General features: G+C 37.3%; 2 protein-coding genes across 3 annotated transcripts in view; one reads left to right on the top strand and one right to left on the bottom strand.

Annotated features, from left to right (window-relative positions):
• LOC127685304 (olfactory receptor 50-like) overlaps positions 1 to 26,163 on the bottom strand; it is a 314,138-nt gene that overhangs the window by 191,124 nt on the left and 96,851 nt on the right. The gene's annotated exons all lie outside the window — the stretch shown is intronic.
• The window catches only part of LOC127685303 (olfactory receptor 50-like), a 35,501-nt gene continuing 29,764 nt past the window's right edge, over positions 20,427 to 26,163 (top strand). The window contains exon 1 of one of the 2 annotated variants that reach the window (XM_052182362.1): positions 20,427 to 20,925. In XM_052182362.1, coding sequence (XP_052038322.1) covers positions 20,427 to 20,925 — 499 coding nt within the window. Of the gene's footprint in view, positions 21,366 to 26,163 lie in introns of those variants that run through there. The other variant, XM_052182363.1, reaches the window with a different exon arrangement.

Here is a 26,163-nt window from a genome sequence, read left to right on the forward strand (position 1 = left end):
AGCTGGCTTGAATAGAAGGCATGTAGGGGCAGCCATTGGCCCAGGAGTGAATTTGGCTCACTATGGCATGCTCTCATTGTCTTCTGGGGCAGGGGTGCCAGTGCTTCCTGCACACAGCTGAGCATATGGCAGGAAGACAATAGAGACCTACATTCCCTTTACCGCCAGTAACGTATATAACTGGAAAATGCAGAAACTTAAGTTCTCAGAGAAACTCTCCACCCTACTAGAACTATAACATTCTATAATGATTACTTACCACCCCACAAAGCATGATTGCCAACAACTTTTGCAAGTGTACTTCATGAGTGAGGAGCACATGACTGGTGCAGCCCAGAAATTCTTTGCTAGGGCAAGCTGTCAGCTTACAACAATTCTGTTATTGATGCAGCTTTTCCTTATGCCTGTCAGGAGTGGGACACTAACAGCCTTTAGGTAAGGAAAGGCTAAAAGGTCAACCACCAGATTTTAATGAGAGCGTCTCCAAGATGTTAACTGAATGCCAAAAAATTTATATAAGGAAGGATAGGTTAACCAAGGTAAGGAGGAGAGACAAAATGTATTTTTTGAGGTGTTACTGGAAGCCTACCACAGCAACATGCCTCTTAACCTAGATGCCTCTAGGTTAAAACCAATCTGTTGTGAATCTAACATTTACTGACAAGTTGGTGCCAGACATTGCAGAAAATTTCAGTGGCTGAATGGATTACAAAGTTAAGGAATGGCTGAAGTCATGGCAATACCTGAAATGGTCTATAATAAGCTGCAGAGGACAGGCAGACCAGAGGACTTGCCAAGATTTTACTGATATCCACCCAGGAGAGAGAGAGGGAGAGAGTGAAAACAGATACCCAAAAATTGAATAATATAGGATATGGAAGAGGAGGGGAAGCAATTCCTCTCAAGAAAGGAGAGAGTGTATTGTCTTCAAAAAGACCCATGTTCCTATTCAAAAGAAATGGGACATCAGAAGAACAAATGTTACAAAGGGCTAAAAGAAAAAGCCTAGAGTTCTAGGCATTAAAAATAAATTAAGTGACTGAGGGATTCAAGATTAGATTTGTACATGAGCATTGTGTAAACCTAAAGGTGGAGGGGAAGCCAATAAACATGAAAACACAACATTAAAATTTGAAACAACCTATGGGACCCCTGCCCAACAAAATAATATGGGTTAAAGTGGACCTTGGTTTCTTGGCTGAGATCTGCTGACTAAAATGGGAGAATAAATCCACTTTGTATTTGAGGGAATGTAGATTCTTTATGAAAAGGTCTCTTACACATCTTGACTATGGTACTAGAAGAAGAATATAAGTTCTATGCCACATTCCCTCCAAGCATTGATAAAGACCCATACCTGGAAAGGTTATAGGAAAAGATTTTAGGGGTACTGGTAGAGAAAAATCCCATGGGAATAACAAAACTTCAAGCCCGAATCCTGGTACAATGAAAGACCAATGTCAGCTTTGCTGGAGTTTGCCAATACCCCAGGCACTGAGAAGCAAAATTAGGAAGAGTGTCACACATAAATCAACTCTGAAAACAAGGGCTATTAGTCCCTTGCCAGTCAGCCTGGAAAACCCCTCTCCTGCCAGTAAGAAGCCCCATTGTAATGACTACCAGTCTATACAGGACTTAAGCAAAGTCAACGAATGAGTAGAAGATATTCATCTTACAGTGCCCAACCTTTACATCTTGCAGAGAAGCCTGCCACCTGAATAATACCTTGACACCATATTGAACTTCAAGGATGCCGTCTTTTGTTTGCCACTAGCTCCAGTTTATCAGCCCATGTTTTTCTTCCATTGGAGGACCCAGAGTGTGAGCTTAATGGATATCCAAGTGGGACTAGATAGGTACAAGCATTCAAGAACTCACCCACCATCTTTAATGAGACACTCCATGAAGACCTGAGTAAGTGCCAGCAGGACCCCCCCCCCATATAACTCTGTTGCAGTGTGTTGATTACCTCCTTATAGATACCCCAGATGAAAACACTTGCCATTTGGTAACAACCAACTATCTCAGAGAACTGGGCCTGATGGGATATTGGAGTATCCATAAAAAAGGTTCAGCTCTACCAAAATGAGGTAACTTACCTTAGGCTCATACCCAAGGAAAGACAACTGCTGTTTCAGGCTCAGAAAGAGATAATCCTCAACATTCCCAGACTTGATGTCAAATTCATGAGATCTTGAGCTCAGCGGGGGTTCTGCAGACTCAGGATGCCAGGATTTTATGGAGATTGCTAGGTCCCTCTAGTGCTAGGTCACTGGCGGGGGGGGGGGGGTGGGGGGGGTTGGGGGGGAGTAGGATAATACATTAAATGGACTACTTAAGAGAAAAAGCCTTCCACATACTCCAGGAAACCACCACTGTAGTAGCCAAAAAGCTGGTAGATCTCATCCCCAGGTATGGGCTCCCCTCACTATTGGAATCTGACAATTGACCTGTCTTTATATCTCCAATAACACAGTCACTTGTTAAAATTATGGGGACATATTGTAAGCTTCATTATGCATACCATCCTCAGAGCTCAGAATAGATAGAAAAATGAATTGGACCCTAAAAGTGACCTTAACAAAATTAAGTGTGTAAACTAGCTGCCCCTCCTTCCCTATTCCATTTACAAGGTCAGAAATATTGCCTTCACTTTAGTTTTGACCCTTTATGATCCACCCCCTTTCTACCTTACCTTCCATCTGAAGTTCTTACAGAATATGACTATCAAAATTTTCTGGAGTAGGTAAGTGCATGCTTTCCACAGGGTAGAAAAACAAATGTGTGTTCAAACATCCATCACATCTATGAGTCTGCTACCCCTCCTAATCCCCATTGCTTTAAACCAGATGACAAGGTCTTGAGTAAGGGACATAATCACAAGATCCTGGAGACCCAGTAGAAATGTCCACATATGGTGAACCTTACTATGTCCATGGGGGATAGGTCCAGCTTATTTATGTTCTTTAGTTGGTGGTTCAGTTTATAAGAGCCACAGTGTCCAATTTAGTTGACCGTTTGCAGTTCCTATCCTTAAGTTACTTTTCAGAGTATGTTATCACAGAAAAAAATCAGCTAAAATAAACACCAAACAAAATTAAAGGTATAAAGGAGAAGACTGGCTTCCTCTGTCGGCGAGATGGAAATTCTCAAATACCACAGTGACATACTTATTCCAATAGAACCATGCCTACTCCATCAAAGCCACACTTCATAACAGTGCCCCTCCCTTGGCCAAATATAGTCAAACCATCACATTCCACCCCCAGGCTTGTTAAAATACATGAGTTCATAAGGGTTATACAGAGTTGTAGCATAAGGCAAAGAACATTTAGTTCAACTTCAAAAGTCTTCATACTATATAGCAGCCACAACAGTGTTAAAAGTCCAAATGTTAAAGTCTCTGAATTTCAGGCAATCTCTTACTGGTAATTCTCTATAAAATAAAAATTAAAAAAGCAGATCGCATACCTCCAACATCATGAAATATATATTACCATTCCAAAATAACATAGTGAAAAAGTTGTGTATATTGGATATTAGCCCTCTGTCAGATGTAGGGAAGATCTTTTCCCAATTTGTTGGTTGCTGATTGGTCCTTTTGATGCTGTCCTTTGCCTTACAGAAACTTTGTAATTTTATGAAGTCCCATTTGTCAATTCTTGATCTTAGAGCATAAGCTGTTGGTGTTCTGTTCAGGAACTCTCCCCCCACCCCCCGTAATGATGTTCTCAAGGGTCTTCCCCAGCTTCTTTTCTATTAGTTTCAGTGTGTCTGGCTTTATGTGGAGGTCCTTGATCCACTTGGAGTTGAGCTTAGTACAAGGAGATAAGAATGGATCAATTTGCATTCTTCTGCATGCTGACCTCCAGTTGAACCAGCACCATTTGTTGAAAAGGCTATCTTTTTTCCACTGGATGTTTTCAGCTCCTTTGTCGAAGATCAAGTGGCCATAGATGTGTGGGTTCATTTCTGGATCTTCAATCCTATTCCATTGATCCACCTGCCTGTCACTGTACCAATACCATGCAGTTTTTAACACTATTGCTCTGTAGTATTGCTTGAGGTCTGGGGTACTGATTCCCACAGAAGTTTTTTACTGTTGTGAATAGTTTTAGCTATCCTGGGTTTTCTGTTATTCCAGATGAATTTGAGAATTGCTCTTTATAACTATGTGAAGAACTGAGTTGGAATTTTGATGGGCATTGTATTGAATCTGTAGACTGCTTTTGGCAAGATGGCAATTTTTACTATATTAATACTGCCAATTCACGAGCATGGGAGATTTTTCCATTTTCTGAGGTCTTCTTCCATTTCCTTCTTCAGAGACTTGAAGTTCTTGTCATACAGATCTTTCACTTGTTTGGTTAGAGTCACACCAAGATACTGTATATTGTTTGTGGCTATTGTGAAGGGTCTTAATTTCCTAATTTCTTTCTCAGGCTGCTTATCCTTTGAGTATCCTTTGAATATAAGAAGGCTACTGATTTGATTGAGTTGATTCTTTTTTTTAAATATTTTAAATGATTTCCCCTTTTCTGACTCCCCACTCCCCGAAAATCCCATAAGCCCTCTTCCCTCCCTCTATTCCCCCATCCACCCCTTCCCACTTCCCTGTTCTGGTATTCCCCCTATACTGCTGCGCTGAGTCTTTCCATAACCAGGGGCCACTCCTCCGTTCTTCTTGGACATAGTTTAATATGTGGATTATGTCTTGGGTATTCCAAGTTTCTAGACTAATATCCACTTATCATGAGTGCATACTATGATTGATCTTTTGAGACTGGGTTGCCTCACTTAGTATGATGTTCTCCAGATCCATCTATTTGTCTAAGAATTTCATGAATTCATTGTTTGTAATGGCTGAGTTGATTTTATAAGCAGCCACTTTGCTGAAGTTATCAGCTATAGGAGTTCTCTGGTGGAGTTTTTTGGGTCACTTAAGTATACTATTACATAATCTGCAAATAGTGATAGTTTGACTTCTTCCTTTCCAATTTGTATCCCTTTGACCTCCTTATATTGTCTAATTGCTCTAACTAGTACCTCAAGTACTATATTGAAAAGATATGGAAAAGGGGGGCAGCCTTGTCTAGTCCCTGATTTTAGTGGGATTGCTTCAAGTTTCTCTCCATTTAGTTTGCTGTTGGCTACCAGTTTGCTGTATATTGCTTTTAATATATTTAGGTATCAAGAAGGTAGACCCCAGAAAACCAAATAAACTTATTAAAAACTGGAGTACAGAGCTAAACAAAGAATTTTCACCTGAAGAACTACGGATGACTGAGAAGCACCTTAAAAAATGTTCAACATCATTAGTCATTAGGGAAATGCAAATGGAAATAATCCAGAGATTTCATCTCACACCAGTCAGAATGGCTAAGATTAAAAACTCAGGAGACAGCAGGTGTTCGCTAGGATGTGGAGAAAGAGGAAGACTCCTCCACCGCTGGTGGAGTTGTAAGCTGCTACAACCACTCTAGAAATCAGTCTGGTGATTCCTCAGAAAACTGGGCACGACTTCCAGAGGACCCTGCTATACCACTCCTGGGCATATACCCAGAGGATTCCCCAGCATGTAATAAGAATACATGCTCCACTATATTCATAGCAGCCCTATTTATAATAGCCAGAAGCTGGAAAGAACCCAGATGTCCCTCAACAGAGGAATGGGTACAGAAAATGTGGTATATATACACAATGGAGTACTATTCAGCCATTAGAAACAATGAATTCATGAAATTCTTAGACAAATGGATGGAGTTGGAGAACATCACCCTAAGTGAGGTAACCCAGTCTCAAAAGATCACTCATGGTATGCACTCACTGATAAGCAGATATTAGCCTAGAAACTTGGAATACCCAAGACATAATCCACATATCAAATGATGACCAAGAGGAAGGAAGGAATGGCCCCTGGTTCTGGAAAGGCTCAGTGCAGCAGTGTAGGGCAATACCAGAAGAGGGAAGTGGAAAGGGGTGGATGGGGGAACAGGGGGAGGGAAGAGGGCTTATGGGCCTTTCGAGGAATGTGAATCCAGGAAAGGGGAAATCTTTTGAAATGTAAATAAAGAATATATTGAATAAAAAAAGAAAATGTTGTGGACCAAAATATGACCAAAAACAACCTGGGAAAACTCCAAACTCTGCATCTCCTTTTCTAAGGTAAAGGAGTTCTTTACATATACAACTCTTTTCATCTTTGTTGACTGCATCTTTTCTCAGAAGGTATTACAGTTCTTGGACATCTCTAACATCTTCAGGTCTCCAAGACAACATAAAATTTACACATTCTTGTTCAAATGTGTGGGAACTACACATGATTTGTGATCTTCTTTGGTCTTCCAAAGGTCTTGGGTCACAGCCCCAGCTCTGTGTCCTATAGCACTCTGGAAATGGTTAAGGTCACTCCGCTGTTGCTGCTATTCTTGTTGAATCCAATGGTACTGGTATCTCCAGTATGCTGGGGTCTTCTGCTGCAACTAGGTTTCAACAATACCCTCTCACATAATCCCTTCATGGTGCCAAGCCTCAAATTCTTTGCCTGACCACTTCAGTCCTGGGCCATCAACTGCAATTGAGATGCACCTTCACCAATGCCTTTCTTTAGCCTCTCACAGTGAAGAGCCTTATCAACACTCCATGATCCATTCACTGCTTCAAAGCCAGTACACCTGGGTGATTCTTGCACATTACTCAGTCCAGTTGCACACAAAGGTACAACCTTGGTTAGCTCTGGAACACAGCTTATTTGTGCTCTCAGAAAACACTTCAAGGGGATTTCACTTCAATGATGCTGGCCTCTTCTTAATAACAACTGATTTTTTAGCTCAAATTAGCTACCATCAATTGTCTGAGTAGTTCCTTCTATTCTTGACTCTAACTCTAAAGCCAAAGCCACATGGATACACCTACCAAATTCTGCTGCTTGCTGTAGCTTGAATACAGGCTGCTTTTTCTATTACATTCTTCCTTGCCCAAGCTTGGTAAGGCTCCCAACTTGCTCTATAAACTGTTCAGGAACTCAGAGATCTGTATAGCTCTGTCTACTGTATGCTGGGATTAAAGTCCCTGTATCATCATGCAGGGACTTTTGCCTTTCTCCACATATAATTTTATCTGTTCCAGATTGGCCTTGAATTCAGGGATCTTCTTACCTCTATCTCTGGGGATTAAAGGTGTGTTTAATCATACATGCCCTTAATATTTTTTGTCCATGATGCCTCAAGATTTAAATGTATCCTCTATTTCTGTATTGTAGTTCATTCCAAATTAAAAATCCAAATGAAAACAATAACCAGGTAATAATGCCTAACATGAAATAAGTATTCTTTGTCCAACTGCAAACATATAAGCAATAAGCTTATCTGGGTGTCATCATGCCCAGAGGTCAACACTCCCTTAATCTTTTATCTCCTTGAACATAGGATTTAGTTATATTCTACTTCTTGCTTCTACTTTATTCTTTGAAGCATACATTTTATACTTTTACTTTCAAAGCTTGCTACATTTGATCAAGATGCTATTCATGAGACTAAAGTAGAGAAAAAGTCTCTGCTTTTTTTTTTTGAGACTTCTTTGTCAATAAAATTAATGTAAATCTCTTTTTTAGCATCTGGTAGACTCTTCAGGCAATGGCAAAAAGCAGTCAGATTCTTCACCAAAATGCCACAGTCTCCATGCTACATACTGAAGTTCTTATTCACGTACTAAAGTTCTTGGGCTAGATCTGCACAGTTGCAATCACCCTCAGAAACAATGTCTTCATTATTCTTATGAGGAGGGCCCTTTCAGCTCCGTTTAAAGCATCCCATGGCCTTTCAAAGTCTCAAAACAACAAAATGGTTGGGTCTATCATATCTATACCCCAGTCCCTGGCACCAACTTCTGCATCAATTAGGTTTTCCATGGCTGTGAGGACGTCCGCTCTTAGTTTGGGTTTTACTGCTATGTACAGACACCATGACCAAAGAAACACTTGATTATAAAGTACAACATTGAACTGGGGCTTGCTCACAGGTTCAGTCCATTATCATCAAGGCAGGAGCATTATTATCCAAGCAGATGTGGGTCTGGAAGAGCTGGGAGGTCTACATCTTCAACTGAAGGCCTATAGAAGAATACTAGCTTCTATGCAGCTAGGATTAGGGTCTTAACGACCATGGCCACAGTGACACACTTCCTCCAACAAGGTCACTCCTACTCAAACAGGGCCACACCTCCAAATAGGCCACTCCCTATGCCAAGCATATTCAAACTGCACTGCACTCAACTTCCTGGCCCCTATAGGCTTGTTTAAACATATGAGTCTATGGGAGCCATACCTAAACACAGCACAATAAGAAATACATTTAGTTCAACTTCAAAGGACCTCATAGTACAGCAGTCTCAACAATATTAGAAGTCCAATGTTCAAAGTATCTTCTGAGATTCATACAATCACTTAAATGTAATGCCCAAAGCAAGCACAAAAACAGCTGGGTCCAAATTTCCATGACTGACGTCAAAGCAATCTTCAGATTTCCAACTGCTCTTCATTTTTGTTGACTACAACAGATTTTTTTTCTCCTGAGATGATTTCACACTCTATTAGGGGTTTTCCTCAGGAAACAACTCATAGCTATGATATCTCAAAATTTTGGGCGTCTCCAAGGCAAAGTCAATGTTACAACTTCTTGTTCCTTTGGCATCTACACTTCATATTCTGGGCTCCTCTAAAGGACTTGAATCGCATCTCCAGCTCTGCTCTCTGTAGCACTCTAGGCTCTGGTAAACGCCACTCTATTGCTACAGCTGTTCTTAATGATACTCCTATGGTTCTACAATCTCCAATACACTATGGTCTTCTACTGCAACTAGGCTTTACCAATAGCCTCTCATAGGGTCTCTTCATGGTACCATGCACCAACATCTTTGCATGAGCACTTCAGTATTAGACCATCAACTGCAAATGAGGCTACACCTTAACCACAGCCTCCCTGGCATCTCACATTGCCAAGCATCAATGGCTCTCCATGACCACTTCATACTGTCTAAACCAGTACTATCTCATTATTTTTATACATTATGACATCCTTCTGAGAATGAGGTACAGCCTTGACTATTTCTGGACCACAGCTTCCTTCTGCTCTCATAAAACACTTCCTGGATTTCACCTAAGTGATGCTGGTCTTTTCTTAATAACTGCCAATTTCTTGGCTCCTGCTAACTAACATCAATTTTACTGCTAGCCCTTCTACTTTTGACTATAAAGTCAGAGCCAAATGGCTGAACCTGTTGAGTTCTACTGCTGTCTCAAGTTGGAACATGGATCCCTTGTTCTATTAGATTATCACCAGTTTTCTTTTTTTCCAACTCTGTTATAACTTAAGCTTGGTTGTCCTGAAATTTGCTCTGAAGTCCAACCTTTAACTCAGATATATGCAATGCTATTTCCTGAATGCTGGGATCAAAGATATGCACCATCATACCTGAACTTAAGCTTTTCTATACTGGGAACTTGCTTTATACCAGACTGGTCCTGAACTCAGACATCTACTTGGCTCTGTCTCCTGAAATTAAAGATGTATACCACCATGCTTGGACCTAAACTTAGCTGGGAGGGATCTTGATCCAAAGTCACCACTCCCTTAATTTGTTTATCTCTTTGAACATAGGATTCAGCTCCACTTTACTTGCTGGTGACCCTTTATTACTTGAATCATGCATTACATATTTTTCCTTCCTCAGCTTGCTACATTTCATTTAAATGCTCTTCATAAGAATAGAACATAATCTCTTCTGGAATCTTTTGAGAACTTTGTTGATGCAATTAATATAAATAACTTTATGGTAGACTCAATTAAACTGTTCTGACAATGGGAAAAAGCAGCCACATTCTTCATCAAAATATCACAACAATCTTTTGGCCACATATTAAAATTATTTACTGTAACATTGATAGGCAGGCTTCCACAGTTCAAATCACCCTCTGAAACAAAGTATTCTATATTCCTATTAATATAGCCTACTTAAACCATTGCATTACTTTCCAAATTTAAAGTCCCAAAATTCAGGTTCTTCCAAACAAAACTATCACTGAAATACTACATTCTTGGGACCAATTTGTCTCACTTTTAGTTTTACCACTGTGAACAGACATCATGACTGAGCAACTCTTTAAAAGGACAACATTTAATTGGGGCTGGATTACAATTTCAGTCCATTATCATCAGGGTGGGACCATTGCAGCATTGAAGTACACTTGAGGCTAGAGGTACAGATAGTTCTACATCTTCATGTGAAGGCCTCTAGAAGACTGACTTGCAGGCAGCTAGGATGAGAGTCTTAAAGCACATACACACGGTGACACGCTTCCTCAAACCATGTCACACTTACTCCAACAAGACTATACCTACAAATAATGCCATTCCCTAGACCAAGCATATTCAAACTACCACAGACACCATGATCAAGGCAACTCTTATAAAAGACAACATTTATTTGGGGCTAAGGGACAGGTTCATAGGTTCATTCCATTATCATCTTGCAGAAATCATGGCAGCATTGAGGCAGGCATGATCCTGGAGATGGTGAGACTTCTATAATTTCAGCCAAAAACAAAGAGAAGACTATCTTTCTCAGGCAGCTAGGAGGAATCTCACAAAGCTCACCCCCAAGGTAACACGCTTCTCAAACAAGACCTTACCTGCTTCAATAAGGTCAAAATTCCTAATAGTGCTATTCCCTGTCCCAAGGATATTCAAACCACCACAAGTGGTATAGCTGGGACATGAGGTGGTATTAATCTGTTTTCTGAGAAATCAGCAAATTGATTTCCTCAAATGGAAATCAATTGTTGTACAAGTTTGCAAATCAGCTACCAATGTGGGAGTATTCCTCTTGCTCTACATCCTTGACAGCATATGCTATCATTTGTGTTTTTGAATTTAGACATTCTGACTGGTGCAAGATTGAATGGAATCTAGAGGTTTTTTTCACTTGCATTTTCCTAATGGCTTTCAACATTTCTTTAAGGGCATTTAGTCCATAGGATATTCCTCTGTTGAGAATTTTCTGTTTAGGTCTTTACTCCAATTTTCAACTGTGTTATTTGGCTTATTGGTGTCAAGCTTCTTGAGTTCTTTATATGTTTTAGATATTAGCCCTCTGGCATATGTAGGGTTGTTGAAGGTCCTTTCTGATTTTGTAAGCTGCCTTTTTGTCCTATTGACACTGTCCTTTGCCTTATAGTAGCTTTTCAGTTTCAAGAGATTCCATTTATCAAGTGATGATCTTAGAACCTTAAACATTAGCTTGTACCAAGGAGTTCAAGGCAATTCTCCACTTTAGGTTTTTATCAGATTTAGTGTATCCTGTTTTAGGTTGCGGTCTGTGATGCAATTGGACTTCAGTACAGTGCAGGGTGATAAATATGAATCCATTTGCATTTCTATACATTCAGGCATCCATTTAGATCAATCCCATTTGTAGAAGATGCTTTCTTTTCCATTGTATGTTTCATTTGCCTTCTTTGTCAACTTCAGGAATCCATATGCATGTGGGTTTATTTTGAGGTCTTCAATTTCATTCCATTCATTAATCTGTTACTATAGCAGTACCATGCAGTTTTCATTACTATTGTTTTGCAATACAACCTGAGTCAGGAATGGTGATATCTCTGTAAGGTTTTTATATTGTTCATGGTTGTTTTAGCTATAAAGTTGAAAATTGCTTTGTCAATGTCTATAAAGTATTGTATTAGAATTTTAATGGGAATTGAATTGAATCCATAAATTGCTTTTGGTATGATGTGTTGATCCTACAAATCCATGAGCATGCAACATCTATCCATCTTCTGATTTCTTTCTCAATTTCCTTCTTCAGCAACTTGAAGTTCTTATCATATGATTCTTTTAGTTACATGGTTAGTTATGGTTAGTTACATAAAGACATTTTATATTATTCATGTGTATCTTAAAAGGTGCTGTTGCTCTAATTTCTTTCTGAACCCATTTATCATGTTTGTGTAGAAGGGCTACTAATATTCTTGAATAAAATTTGAATCAAGCCAGGTTACTGAAGGAGTTTTTCAGCTGTAGAGGTTCTTTGATAGAAATCTTAATGTCTAGCAATACTTTAATAGTCTGGTAGACCTCCATACTAAAACCATCTGGCCCTGCACTTTTTTTGGTTAGGAGACTTTTGATACTGCTCTTATTTCCTTAGGATTTTATTCAGTGCTTAAATAGTTTTCCAAATCTGGATTTAACTTTGGTTAGTGGTCTCTGTTTAGAAAATTGTGCATTTCAATAAGATTTTTTTTTATTTTTGTAGCACAGGCTTTTAAAAGAAGACCCAATGATTTTTTTGAATTTCTTCAGTGTCTATTGTTATGTCTCCCTTTACCTTTTTAATTTTTTCAACACTTCACATTTACTTGTCTTAGTTTGGCTTAAAATAGTACTAAATTACTAAGTCCCACTGTTTAAGCACTTCCTTGCATTACATATCTAATGTAACTTAGAGTGGTGCTTTTCATACATGGTCCCTGGAAAATTGTTTCAAATGTAAATTGAGTCATAGTACATATCTTAAGTTAGTTACCTAGGATTTGAGATCCCTCCAAACAATGAACATAAGAGAAACTCCAACTCAAGATGAGGAAAATAAATAGGTTTGGTGTTGGAGAAATGGTTCAGACATTTAGAGCACATATTGCTGTTGAAAAGAACCTGGGTTGTGTGGTTCACAGCACTGATTTCAAAGGGTTCATAAAAGCCAGTATTCCAAGTTCCAAAGGAGCCATCATCCCTGCCCTCTGCAGGTACCTGCATCGATGTACATGAACTCATCAGAGAGTTACACAAACACACATACACACACACATACACACATATACACTAACACACACACACACACAAGCACAAAGAAATTGGTTCATAGAAGGTTGAATACAACTTTCCACATACCTGCTACTGTATGTCAGAATGGAAACAATCAAGTTGTGCATTCTATCAGCTGCTCATCCATACCTCTAACGAGTAAACTTGCAAGACACTCAGTACCACTGACAGCTAACTTCCTTTTTAAAAAAATCCTGAAATACTGATCCTGTAAGTAAATATGTTGATCCCTGACCTTTACATATTCTACTCTTTGATTCTCTTTTTTATTAGATATATTCTTTATTTACATTACAAATGTCCCCTTTCCTAGTTACCCTCCCCCAAATCCCCTAACCCATCCCCTCCTGCTCACCAATCCACCCACTCCCACTTCCCTGCCCTGGCATTCCCCTATACTGGGGCATCTAGCATTCTTAGGACCAATGGCTTCTCTCCACTTTGATGTCCAACAAGGCCATCCTCAGCTGCATATGCTTCTGGAGCCATGGGTTCCTCCATGTGTACAATTTGGTTGATGGTTTAGTCCCTGGGAACTCTGGGGATACTGGGTGGATAATAGTATTGTTCCTTCTGTGCCCGATGTAAAAGCCTTCAGCAACAGGTGACACCTATATTAGGCTCCAGTCAGCAAACATTTGTTGGCATCCACAATAGTGTCTGGATTTTTTACTGTATATGGAATGGATCCTTAGGAGGGGCAGTCTCAGGATGGTCTTTCCATCAGACTCTGCTCCACACTTTGTCTCTGTGTCTTCTCTTGTGGGTATTTAGCTCCCCCTCCTAAGAAGTACCAGAGTTTCCATACTTTGTTCTTCCTTCTTTTTGAGCTTTATTTGATCTGTGAATTGTATCTTGGGTATTCCAGGCTTCTGGGTTAATATCCATTTATCAGTGAGTGCATACTATGTGTGTTCTTTTGGGATTGGTTCACCTCTCTCAGGATGATATTTTCTAGTTCCATCCATTTGTCTAAAATTTTCATGAATTCATTGTTTTTAATAGCTGAGTAGTATTCCATTGTATAAATGTACAATATTTTCTATATCCATTTCTCTGTTGAGGGACATCTGGGTTCTTTCCAGCTTCTGGCTATTATGAACACAGTGGAGCATGTGCCCTTATTACGTGCTGGAGAATCCTCTGGGAATAAACCCAGAGGTGGTATATCAGGGTTCTCCAGTAGTATTATGCCCAATTTTCTAAGGAACCACCAAAATGATTTCCAGAGTGGTTCTAATAGCTTTTGCAATCCCACCAGCAGTGGAGGACTGTACCTTTTCCTCCACAACCTTGCCTGCTCCTCCTGTTTCCTGAGGTTTTTTTTTTTTTTTTTTTTTTTTTTTATCTTAGCCATTCTTACTGGTGTGAGCTCAAGGAAGTTTTGATTTGCATTTCCATGATGACTAAGGATGTTGAACATTTCTTTAGTTGCTTCTCAGCCATTCAATATTCCTCAGTTAAAAATTCTTTGTTTATCTCTGTGCCAAAATTTTTAATAGGGTAATTTGTTTCTCTAGAGTCTAAGTTTTGAGTTCTTTGTATATATTGGATATTAGCCCTCTCTTGGATGTAGAATTGGTAATGATATACTCCCCATTTGTTGGTTGCCATTTTTTTCTATTGGCAGTGGCCTTTGCCTTACAAAAACTTTGTAATTTTATGGGGTCCCATTTGTCAATACTTGATAGTTATTGGTGTTATGTTCAGGAAAATTTCCCCTGTGCCCATGTGTTCAAGGCTCTTCTTTCATTTCTGTTAGTTTCAGTGTGTTTGGTTTTATGTGGAGGTCCTTGATCCATTTGTACTTCAGCTTTGTACAAGGAGATAAGAACGGATCAATTTGCATTCATCTGCATATTAACCACCAGTTGAACTAGCACCATTTGTTAAAAAGGTGGTCGGATTTAGCTCTTTTTTCAAATATCAAGTGATCATTGGTGTTAGGTTTCATTTCTGGGTCTTCAATTCTATTCCATTGCCTGTCACTGAACCAATACCATGCAGTTTTTTAACATTATTGCTCTGTATTACTGCTTGAGGTCTGGGATACTGATTCCCCCAGAAGATCTTTCATTGTTGAGAATAGTTTTTAGCTATCCTGGGTTTTTATTATTCCAGATGAATCTGAGAATTGCCTTTTCTAACTCTATGAGGAATTGAGTTGGAATTTTGATGGGGATTGCATTGAATCTGTATATTGCTTTTAGCAAGATGGCCATTTTTCATATATTAATCCTGCCAATCCACTGGCATGGAATATCTTTACAACTTCTGAATTCTTGTCATACAGATCTTTCACTTGTTTGTTTAGGGTCACACCAAGATACTTTATATTGTTTGTGGCTATTGTGAAGGGTTTCATCACCCCAATTTCTTTCTCAGCATATGTATCCTTTGAGTATAGGAAGTCTCCTATTTGTTTGAATTAATTTTATATCCAGCCATTTTGCTGAAGTTGTTTATTATCTGTAGAAGTTCTCTGGCATAATTTTTGGTGTTGCTTATGTATATTATCATATCACCTGTGAATAATGATACCTTGATTTCCTCTTTGCCAATTTGAATCCCCACATTGTTCTTTTGTTTTCTTATTGTTCTAGCTAGAACTTCGAGAACTATATGGAATAGGAATGGGGAGTGTGGGCATCCTTTTCTCATCCCTGATTTTAGTGGGATTGCTTCAAGTGCCTCTCCATTAAATTTGATACTGTCCATTAGTTTGCTGTATGCTGCTTTTATTATGTTTAGGTATTGACCTTGAATTCTTGATCTCTCAAACACTTTTGACATGAAGGGGTATTGTGTTTTGTCTGATGTTTTTTGAGCACCTAAGAGGTGATCATATGTCATTTTTCTTTGAGTATGTTTATATAGTGGATTACGTATATTGATGTATATTGGATTTTCATATATTGAAACAACTGGATTTTCATATATTGAAACAACCTTACATCTCTGGAATGAAGCCGACTTGATTACAGAAAATGACTGTTTCGAAGTGCTCTTGTATTTGTTTTTCAGCAATTTAATTGAGTATTTTTTGCATTAATATTCATAAGTGAAACTGTTCTGAAGTTCCCTTTCTTTGTTGGATCTCTTGGTTTAGAAATCGGGGTAATTGTTGCATCAGAGAATGAATTAGGTAGTTTTCCTCCTATTTTTATTTGATGGAATAGTTTAAGGAGTGTTAACATTAGCTCTTCTTCAACGTTCTGGTAGAATTTTACACTATATTTATTTATATTGTTGTTGGTGGGAGATTTTTAATTATTTCTATTTCCTTAGAGGATATGTGCTCTTTATATGGTTTATCTCTCATAATTTAACTTTGGTACACTGAGAAAATCATCTATGTCATCTAGATTTCCAATTGTGTTTAATATAGGCTTTTGAAGTAGAATCTAATGATTTTTTTAATTTCCACAGTTTCTATTATTTTGTCTCCTTTTTCATTTCTGATTTTGTTAAATTGGATACTGTCTCTGTGCCCTTTAGTTAGTTTGTCTACGGGCTTTTCTATCTTGCTGATTTTCTCAAAGAACCTGCTATTGGTTTTGGGGAATTTTTTTGTATTATTCTCTTTGTTTCTACTTGGTTGATTTCAGCCATGAATTTGATTATTTCTTGCAATCCACCCCTATTGTGTGTATTCAAATCTTTTTTTTTCTATAGCTTTCAGATGTTCTGTTAAGCTGCTCAAATGTCTTTAACGAGGCATTTAGAACCATGAGTTTTCCTCTTATCACTGCTCTCTTTATGTACCATAAGTTTGGGTATGTTGGACCTTCATTTTCACTAAATTCTAAAAAGTCTTTAAATTCTTTATTTCTTCTCTGCTCAAGTTATCTTTGAGTAGAGAGTTTCTCAGCTTCCATATGTATGTGGGCTTTCTGTTGTTTTTCTTATTGAAGTCTAGCCTAAGTGCATGGTAGGATGCACAGGATTATTTTAGTCTTCTGTATCTGTTGAGGCTTGTATTGTGACCACTTATCTGATCAGTTTTGGAGAAGATACAATGAGGTGCTGAGCAGAAGATATATTCTTTTGTTTTATATCTGCTAAATCCTTTTGGTTTATAAACTTCATCGATTTGGTTCATAGTTTCACTGTGTCTCTGTTGAGTTTCTATTTCAATGGCCTGTCCATTGGTGACAGTGGCATGTTGAAGTCTCCTACAATTATTGTGTGGAGTTCAAAGTGTGTCTTTTGCCTTAGTAAAATTTCTTTTGTGAATGTGGGTGCCCATGCATTTAGGGCATAGGTTTTCATAATTGAGACTCTCTCTTGGTGGATTTTTTCCTTTGATAAATATGAATTATCCTTCCTCATCTTGATAACTTTTGGTTGAAAGTCTATTTTATTGGATATTAAGATGGCAACTCCCACTTGTTTTTTGGGACATTTTCTTGGAAGACTTTTCTCCAGCTTTTAACTCTGAGGTAGTCTGTGTCTTTGTCATTGAGGAGTGTTTCTTGTAGGCAGCAAAATACTAGATCCTGTTTGCATATCCAGTCTGTTTACATATGTTGTTGTTTACTGGTGAATTAAGTCCTTGAATATTGAGAAATACTAGAGACTAGATTGTTAGTTCCTGTTGTGGTAGGTGGCATTACGTGTATGTGATCCTCTCATTTTGATTTTGTTGTTACATGATTAATAACTTGCATTTTTCTTGGTGCAGATACCTTCCTTGTGTTAGAGTTTTCCTTCTAGAGTCCTCTTTAGGGCTAGATTGGTAAATAGATATTGTTTAAATTTGGTTTTGTCATGGAATATTTTCTTTTCTCCATCTTTGATGATTGAGAGTTTTAGAGGGAGTAGCCTGGGTTGGCATATGTGCTCTTGTAGATTCTTCATGACGTCTGTCCAGGCTCTTCTGGCTTGAGAAGTCTGGTGTAATTCTTATATGTCCATTTTATATTTTACTTGGGCTTTTTCTCTTACACTTTTAATATTTTTCTTTGTTCTGTATATCTGGTGTTTTAATTATTATGTGATGAGAGGTTTTCTGTGGTCCAATCTATTTGGTATTCTATAGATTTCTGTTACATTTATGGCCATCTCTATCTTTAGGTTGACAAAGTTTTTTTTCTGTAACATTTTTGGGTACTTTGAACAAGGAATCTTTGCTTTCTCATGGGGTCATGATTTAAACAGGACAAAATGATGAAGAATCTTGTTATGGTTGCTACTGTTAGTTCTCAAGGGTAAAAGGACTTCCATGGCTGCTTGTGAAAGTTCTTTCCCTAAGGGCGTCAATGACAATGAAGCAATTTTATTCTCTAAGCCTCTAATTTGGATCTGGGGACAGAGAGTATACCCTAGGTCCTCTATATGATTTTCAATATTAGAACTCATATGGACTTCCTATTATATGTACGCATGTATATGTCCACATATTGATCATATCTGATTCTGAATTTATTACTCTTGCTTGTCATGATGGATGAATGACTGCTTCAGGTGATCCAGCTGTTTCTTCTTAGAGAGAAATGCAAAATCTTTTCCATCCTTCCCCCCCCCTCAAGTTATCTGTAATTTGCTTGTCAGAGCAGGCATAGATTTTAAATTTTTCTGTATCACTGCATATGTTTGGGTCTCCCTCTGTGACTCTGTGTCTGTCTTATTCTCTGTCTCTCTGTTCGGCATGCATTTCCCATCTCAGTGATCAAACCATGAACTACCATACATTTTGCTATGTAGTAATTTTTCTTGCACTAAGAACCTGCCTAAGCTTTGAGATAAAAGGATTTACCCCCTCAAAATGCTCCATAGAATATTTTTTAAACTTATCCATTTTTTTAAAAAAGTAGGAAAATAATATGTTCTGCTCACTTTTAATGTAAACACAACAGCCATTGTGTTTTATTCCAACTTCTACCTAAATCTCTGTGATTTTTCCATAATTATTCCTGATGTTGATATTTCAGCTAGTATTCTTGGCTTCTCCATTCTACTAATTTGCAGCCAGTCTTCCATTTCCTAGTTTTCATTACCTAATTTATTTTTTGTATGGGAGTGCTACTGTTCTTAAACAGATGAAAACGTTTTGTCATACCAAATTAAACATGATTATCTGTCTGCTTCTCATATATTCTCTAACATTTACATTTCTATGACTGGTTATTGTCTTGGATTTTCCTTGTTGTTCAAAGCCCCTAGCAATGTACTTCCAAACACTTAGTTAGAAACCCATATTTATAATATTCTTATGTAACCTCTTCCTATAAAGACATTTTGTAGAACATATATCAACTTTTTCATCACCTTGGATTCACGTAACTTGACATTTTTGCAAAACTATGGAGGATTATTTATTTAAACTCTTTTTTGTATCTATTATATATAGTATCTAAAATTACATAAGAAAAATAAATGCTTATTGAAATTCTGCTCAAAATGTAAAAATATTACAGTCTACCCATGTACAGTCTATTATGCACAGATAGATAATTAGCATTTTCATTGTGATAGTTACTACTAACACAAAATTAAGTAAAAAATGTAGTAAATTTATTCCATGCAATGTCACCTTAACTGAATTTTCTTTTTACACATTGAGGCAGATGAAGCATAGGCACTTTTAAAATGGTCTTCACTAAGTTGGGAGAATTCATACATTAACTCTAGTTTAAGCCTGGAAAAAGTGAAGAAGCAGATAGATTGCTGCCAGTCACAGGAACGCATGGACCACTAAACAATTCTTCAAATAGAATATTACCACAGAGCTGTTTCAGCTGCTTGGATATCAACTCTAATTTTATCATGTTCCAGGTTCTGTTGTTTTATGGTTGCTCACATGGGCAGGGCACGAGTGAAAGAAAAAGAGAGGAATGCCAGTTTAGTAACAGAAAAAATGCTGTAAATGCATAGATAACAGTCATTGGCTTAAAAACCCAGGTTAAGAGTAAAATGTGACATTTTCTTCTGCGAGAAAGACACAAGGTATTTCTTTGGCTGATATTATGGTAAGAACTCATAGCTCCTTGCAAGTTGGTATTGGTGTTTTATGTTATTGGCATAGACTCATGTTCTTAATGGTTTGAACATCTGCAATCCTGCTTTCAGTAACTCCTCAGACCCTGGTATCTCCATGGGTTCCACTATCTGGATTTAATTTATGGAAAAAAAAAACATTCGGCAGGTTCATTCAAGAAAGCTTAAAAAACAAAATCATTGAAATGTTGTTGAATTTTCTATTAGCTCATCTCACTTTATATACTAATTCCTTAAATTAATATTCTCTCGCTAAAATCCAGGAATCTTGATCTGTAACAATTATCATCTGATAATTGTTCTGATGGTTCATTATTTCCCTCTAAAACACATTCTGTTGTTTCCAAGTTATAACCCTTGCTAATAATCACTAGTATATTACTCTGACAAATCTCTATATTGAAGTTAAAACAGGTATACTAAGTGGTTTGCACTAATGTTATTTTCAGTACTCATGATTTACAAAATGTTTCTACAATGTAATAGTTAAATTCACTTATCTTCCTCATTCCTTCTATCTACTCAAAGCAGAAGAGGAAGAGCATGAGGAGAAGGAATGAGAGCACTGTGTCTGAGTTCATCCTCATGGGGCTCCCCATTAGAGCAGAGGACCAAGGCCTGTACTCTGCCCTCTTCCTGACCATGTACCTGACAACTGTGCTGGGGAACCTGCTCATCATCCTGCTCATCAGGCTGGACTCTCACCTCCACACCCCCATGTACTTCTTTCTCAGCCACTTGGCCTTCACAGACATCTCTTTCTCATCAGTTGCATCTCCAAAAATGGTCATGAATATGCTGACACAAAGTCAGTCCATCTCATATGCTGGCTGCATTACCCAGGTATATTTCTTTTCATTTTTTGTTGATCTTGAGAGCTTTCTTCTGACATCAATGGCCTATGACAGGTATGTGGCCATCTGCTACCCTCTGCACTATTCACAAATTATGAGTGAGAAACTCTGTGTTCTTCTAGTAGTAGTATCCTGGGCTTTATCTACTGGCAATTCCCTTGTTCACACACTTCTCTTGACCCAATTATGTCGCTTTAGAGACAATATTGTCCCCCACTACTTCTGTGACCTCTCTACCATGGTAAAGCTGTCCAGTTCAGACACCACCATCAATAAGCTGGCTATCCTTGTTTTAGGTAATGTGATCATTACCCTGCCATTCATATGCATTCTGGTCTCTTATGGCCACATTGGAGTCACCATTCTGAAAACTCCCTCGATCAATGGAATCTGCAAAGCCTTTTCTACATGTGGCTCTCACCTCTGTGTGGTTTCCTTGTACTATGGATCCATCATTGGACTATATTTTGTCCCCTCATCTAATAACACTAATGACAAGGATGCCATTGTGGCTATGATGTACACTGCAGTCACACCCATGTTGAATCCCTTTATTTATAGTCTGAGGAATCGAGATATGAAAGGAGCACTGAGAAATATCCTCAGCAGGATAATTTGTTCACAGTGATGGGCATGGTCTTCCTTGTTAGCATCCCTACTTCCTTCTCCTTTTCTGCATTCATCTTTTCTTCTGTCAGGGAAATTTCATGGCTCTCTTTCCTTCACTTACTTCTTGTACAATTTTCTTGTATGTTTTACTATCTTAATGATATTCAGCATCTTAAGAAGGTTGCTCAAAAACTCATTCATTTTTTCTTTGTCTTACAAATATTTTACTTGTTTATATTGTCATTATAAAGTATTCATTATTATCCAAGTTTGTAGCTTTTCTTCTCTAAAAATGATAGAACTATTTCTTCTCTTAGATTTATGATTTATTTTTATCTTTCATATTATAATATATTCTGATATTTTAGCAGTAACTCTGATCACATTTACTCAGTTAGTTTAATGTATTGGTACAATGCCCACATGTATGTCTGTGTATTGTATATGTGCTTATTGCCTGAAATAAGTCAGAAGAGGGTCTCAGATCCTCAGGGACTGTGATTACAGATGGTTGTGAGCTATTATTTGGAGGAAGGAAATAAAATCTTGAGCCCATGAATGATAAGTCAATATTCTTAATTGCTGAGCCATCTTTTTTGTCCTTTATATTTATTTTTTATTTTTGTGATTGACACTCAAATGTGGCAGAATTTTATTGGGTATGATATGATGTTTTCCTAATGTCCTCATCAAAGAAAGTATATGTGGAGCATGAATGTCCTGGTAAGTTGGAGTATTGAGAGTTTGACATGAGCCTACAGGAAGTGGGTACTGTGGTTATGTTCAGAGTCTAAGGAGACTCTGCTTTTCTGAGTGGGTGATGATGAATGGCTAGATGGACACCAGGAAATATCAGTCTCCAATAAAGTTCAAGGAAGTCTGAAGAGCAGTTTAATCCAAATATATCTTATAAAAAGAAGAAAGACAGCTCCTTGCTCAACTACAAAAAGGTCACATCTCTTGAAGTGATTTCAGCTTTGGTCCATGAGAATCATTCTCTGTGAAAGCACAGGGATTTAATTCAATTGATAGTAGTTGATGGTATTACAGATATGTAGACAAAGTAGCAGAGGAGAGTTTAATGCCTCCTTAAAGGCTGCTCATCTAGCATTTAGCAGAACTTCAGCAAATGTGTGTGCATCTCAGCAACTGTGTTAAAATTCTACCATTTATTATTTTTAAAATAAGCAATATTTTATGCAGTTATTACAGTTTATATAGAACATTAAAAACAATGTGCATTTCTATACAAGTGTTAGATATGGGTGATTTATTATACAATTGTATGAGTTCCACCAACTATGAGCCAATATTCAAATATATGAGCTATAAGGTATATGTCATATACCTAAAACATTTTAATGATAAGATTAAACAAAATACTCATTAATTTCTACATTTAAATTGTAGAAAACTGTCAGTGTTTTTGTTACTCCATTTGTCCCTCCTCAGTAGTATCATGTTATCTCTTGAAGTTAACCAGTATGTTGACTATTTTCAATATTTTCCTTAGAGCTGTAACAATTCTACATGGGTTATAGATTGTTCAAACTTACTTAGTCTAGTGTTTTGTTTTGAATTATGAGAGAAATGGTTTTATTTATTCTTCTTATACTTTGCTCTTTTGTGTGCCCTTTACTCTGAAAGAAATTCTCCATATATGCAAACTCCACTGCAGACAAAAATACTATTTTTTGCTTTCATGGTGGGTTGAATGAGCATGACTTTTATAGGCTCATATCTTTAAGCATCATATGTTTATTATATATTTGGTCCATTGTTGCTGTAACTGTTGAGGAAGCATTAGGAGGTGTGGCCATGTTCAAGGAGGTCAGTCATGTGCGGGTGTGCTTCGAGTTTTCAAAATTCTACACCATTTCCAGTGTTGTTCTAAGTTTCTCGCTTGTGAATCAGGTAGATAATTTCTCTGCTGCTGCTCCATTGCTGTACCTGCCTGCCTTTGTGCTTCCCAAAATGATGGTCATGAAGTTTACATGTCTGAAAATGGAAACCACAAAGTAACTATCTTTTACAAGAAGATTTGATCAGTGTTTTAACATAACAATAGAAGTGTAAATAAGACATAGTGGCTAATTTTTTTTCTTTAAACAATGATACTATGAGCATTCCTCTATGTGTATGTAGAGGTTAAATGCAGGAGATCTTGTAAACTGTACTGTCAGATAGTTATGGACTAGAGAGACTATGTAAGATCTGTTTAACCAGTGTCTGCTAAGTTTGTCAGCAAGATAGCTTAATAGAAGCCATTTTAAAAGTTGTAGGTTTCGCTATATAGTATCCAAAAACTGCTAAATAATAAAGCTACTACAAATAAGGAGTGGTCTCTAATACCTTAGAGTAGAGAGAGGCATAAATATATTGAGCAAAATGAATTTTAAGGATGAAAATGCATTGTATGTGATGCTGTAACTGTGGGTTAATATTACTATATAATATCTGCCAAAACAGATAAAACGATAAACAGTAAAACAAAAACAAAAAATGCAAAGAATTCTGTAGAATGCAAGATGAAAAACAATGCAAGATTTAGCAAATGGTTATTAACAAATATTGGTTCAATCAGAACAAATGTACTATACAAATACAAGAAAACAATAGTGGTGTTATATTGTTGTGAAGAGAGACCACAACTAAGGAAAAGTTTATAAAAGAAAGTGCTTATTTACAGTTTTAGAAAGTTTCTCCCTAGTTATAATGGCATGTACGAGAGAGGCGTGATATTAGAAGAGCATCAGACTGATTCACATACTGATCCAAAGGCAGAAAGACAGACACTGGAACTGGAAATGGTTTTTGTAACTTCATAGCCAACTCCCAATGACACAATAACCTCTGACAAATTTAAAGTTCCTAATCCCTCCACAATAGTTCCACTAACCAATAACAAACGTCTCAAATACACAAGCCTCTGGGGACCATTTTCATCAAACTATCACAAGGGGGAAATGGCACATGGGTCAAAAGGTAATAAGAACAACATATAAATTTTCAGAAATCTGAAACATCTCTAAAATAAATAATTTTGAACACTGTTTTAATTGAAAACTCAACAGTGTTTGGGAATTCTTATTATGTAGGTTTTTTGGTGATACTTGGCAAATGTAAAATTTATTTTGTTTTTACAAAAATCATCAATGTCAAATAATGAATGCTCAACTTTCTTTACTATAAGCCTTGTTTTTTAATAAGGTAAGGAACCTATTGACTATTTGTGATACAGGTAGCTGGATCACACTCATCCATATTTCTTATGTTACTAGTACAGATGTGGGCAAAGGTATTGTTGGAAGTAGGAAGACAATGCCATTTGCTGTTTATTAAAAAGTATATGCATCACTTACTTCTCTAGGAGATAATTAAGCCTAGTTTCTGTATTCCTTTACAGGAAAAATCTATAATCTCCCAAGTATATATTGAACCATTAGAGCAACCATAATGCCTATTATTATTTTACAGTTTGTGTATATGTTAAATTCATGCTCATATTTTTCCATACTTTCCTATTTGATGTTTGTCTGTTACACAATGTATTGGTAGATGTTATCAGGCACTTCATGTAGTGTGTGAATCCACCTTTCTTTTTTATTGTTTATATTGCAAGTATCTTCCATTATAGAAAAAATTGTAAGGACCAGCATGCAGTGGAATCCTGTCTTCTGTACATGATGGAGTTGGTATACTCACAAATGCACAGAAGCTATGGCTACTGAGTCAGACCTGTACAAAATGAAAATGCTAGCACTGAGATTGGGAGGATCTACCAAGGCCACACCTGAGAAGAGTTCATGGAAGCTGATGGCAGTGGAGAATTTAGAATCCTTCTTTTGGATACTGACCAATGATAAATTGCCTAAGATGCATTGTCCTATATCCATGCACATACAAACGGCACTAATCCGATTTATCAGGTTATTAAAATATAATAGGATAAAAAGTTGGGAGGCATTTGTTTGGGGAAAAATTGAAAGAATTAGATAAGAAAAAGATGAACATCATGATCTTATTTCACTGAATAAACATGTATGAAATTCTCAACAAATATATTTAAAAAATAAAAAATGAAAACTATTTACAAATACCTTTAAACTACATTCTTTTTATTTTGTGTGTATCAGTGTATGTGTACTACACGAATATAGTGCCAGAGGAAGCCAGAAGTGGGCATAAAATATCTTAGAATTGGTGATTTAGGTGGTTTTGAGCCAATATGTGAGTGCTGGGCACTAAAACCAGGTCATCTGCAAGAGAATCAAATGTTCTTAATTATAGAGCTACCTGGCACATTATTGCATCCATATAATATCTGTGTTCTTTATTGAAGAAATCACCTCACAAATGCCAACTATTCTGATTTATTTATAGTAACTAAGAAATGTGTTATTAGGAAAAGAACAGAGTTTATACATAGGTAGACTTCTCATTTTATCAGAGACTCTATTTGTAATAGCAATAAAATACTCTAGTGTTCTAGCTCCTACATATTTTGAAATTACACACATGTGCCATGAGGATATCTAATTTATTGTTGTTGTTTCTTCTTGAACATGACTGCTTAATAAGCCATAACCCAAAACATCCAGAAATTCCCCCCCAACAACCCACAAGAATAACCAACAACCACCAAACCCACCTCTCAGTCCCTAGCTTTTATATAACATCTAAGCTGTCCCCGGAATTCAAAACATCACCCAATCAGGGAAACTATTATATATTTACTAGAACATGATCAGTCAGCTGCTATGAACAATCTAAAACAGCCTCATATCTCACACCAGAAATTTAAAAAGAATGTAATT

Source organism: Apodemus sylvaticus, chromosome 5, assembly GCF_947179515.1.
Source record: "Apodemus sylvaticus chromosome 5, mApoSyl1.1, whole genome shotgun sequence".
In the NCBI taxonomy this organism is placed as follows: Eukaryota; Metazoa; Chordata; class Mammalia; order Rodentia; family Muridae; genus Apodemus; species Apodemus sylvaticus.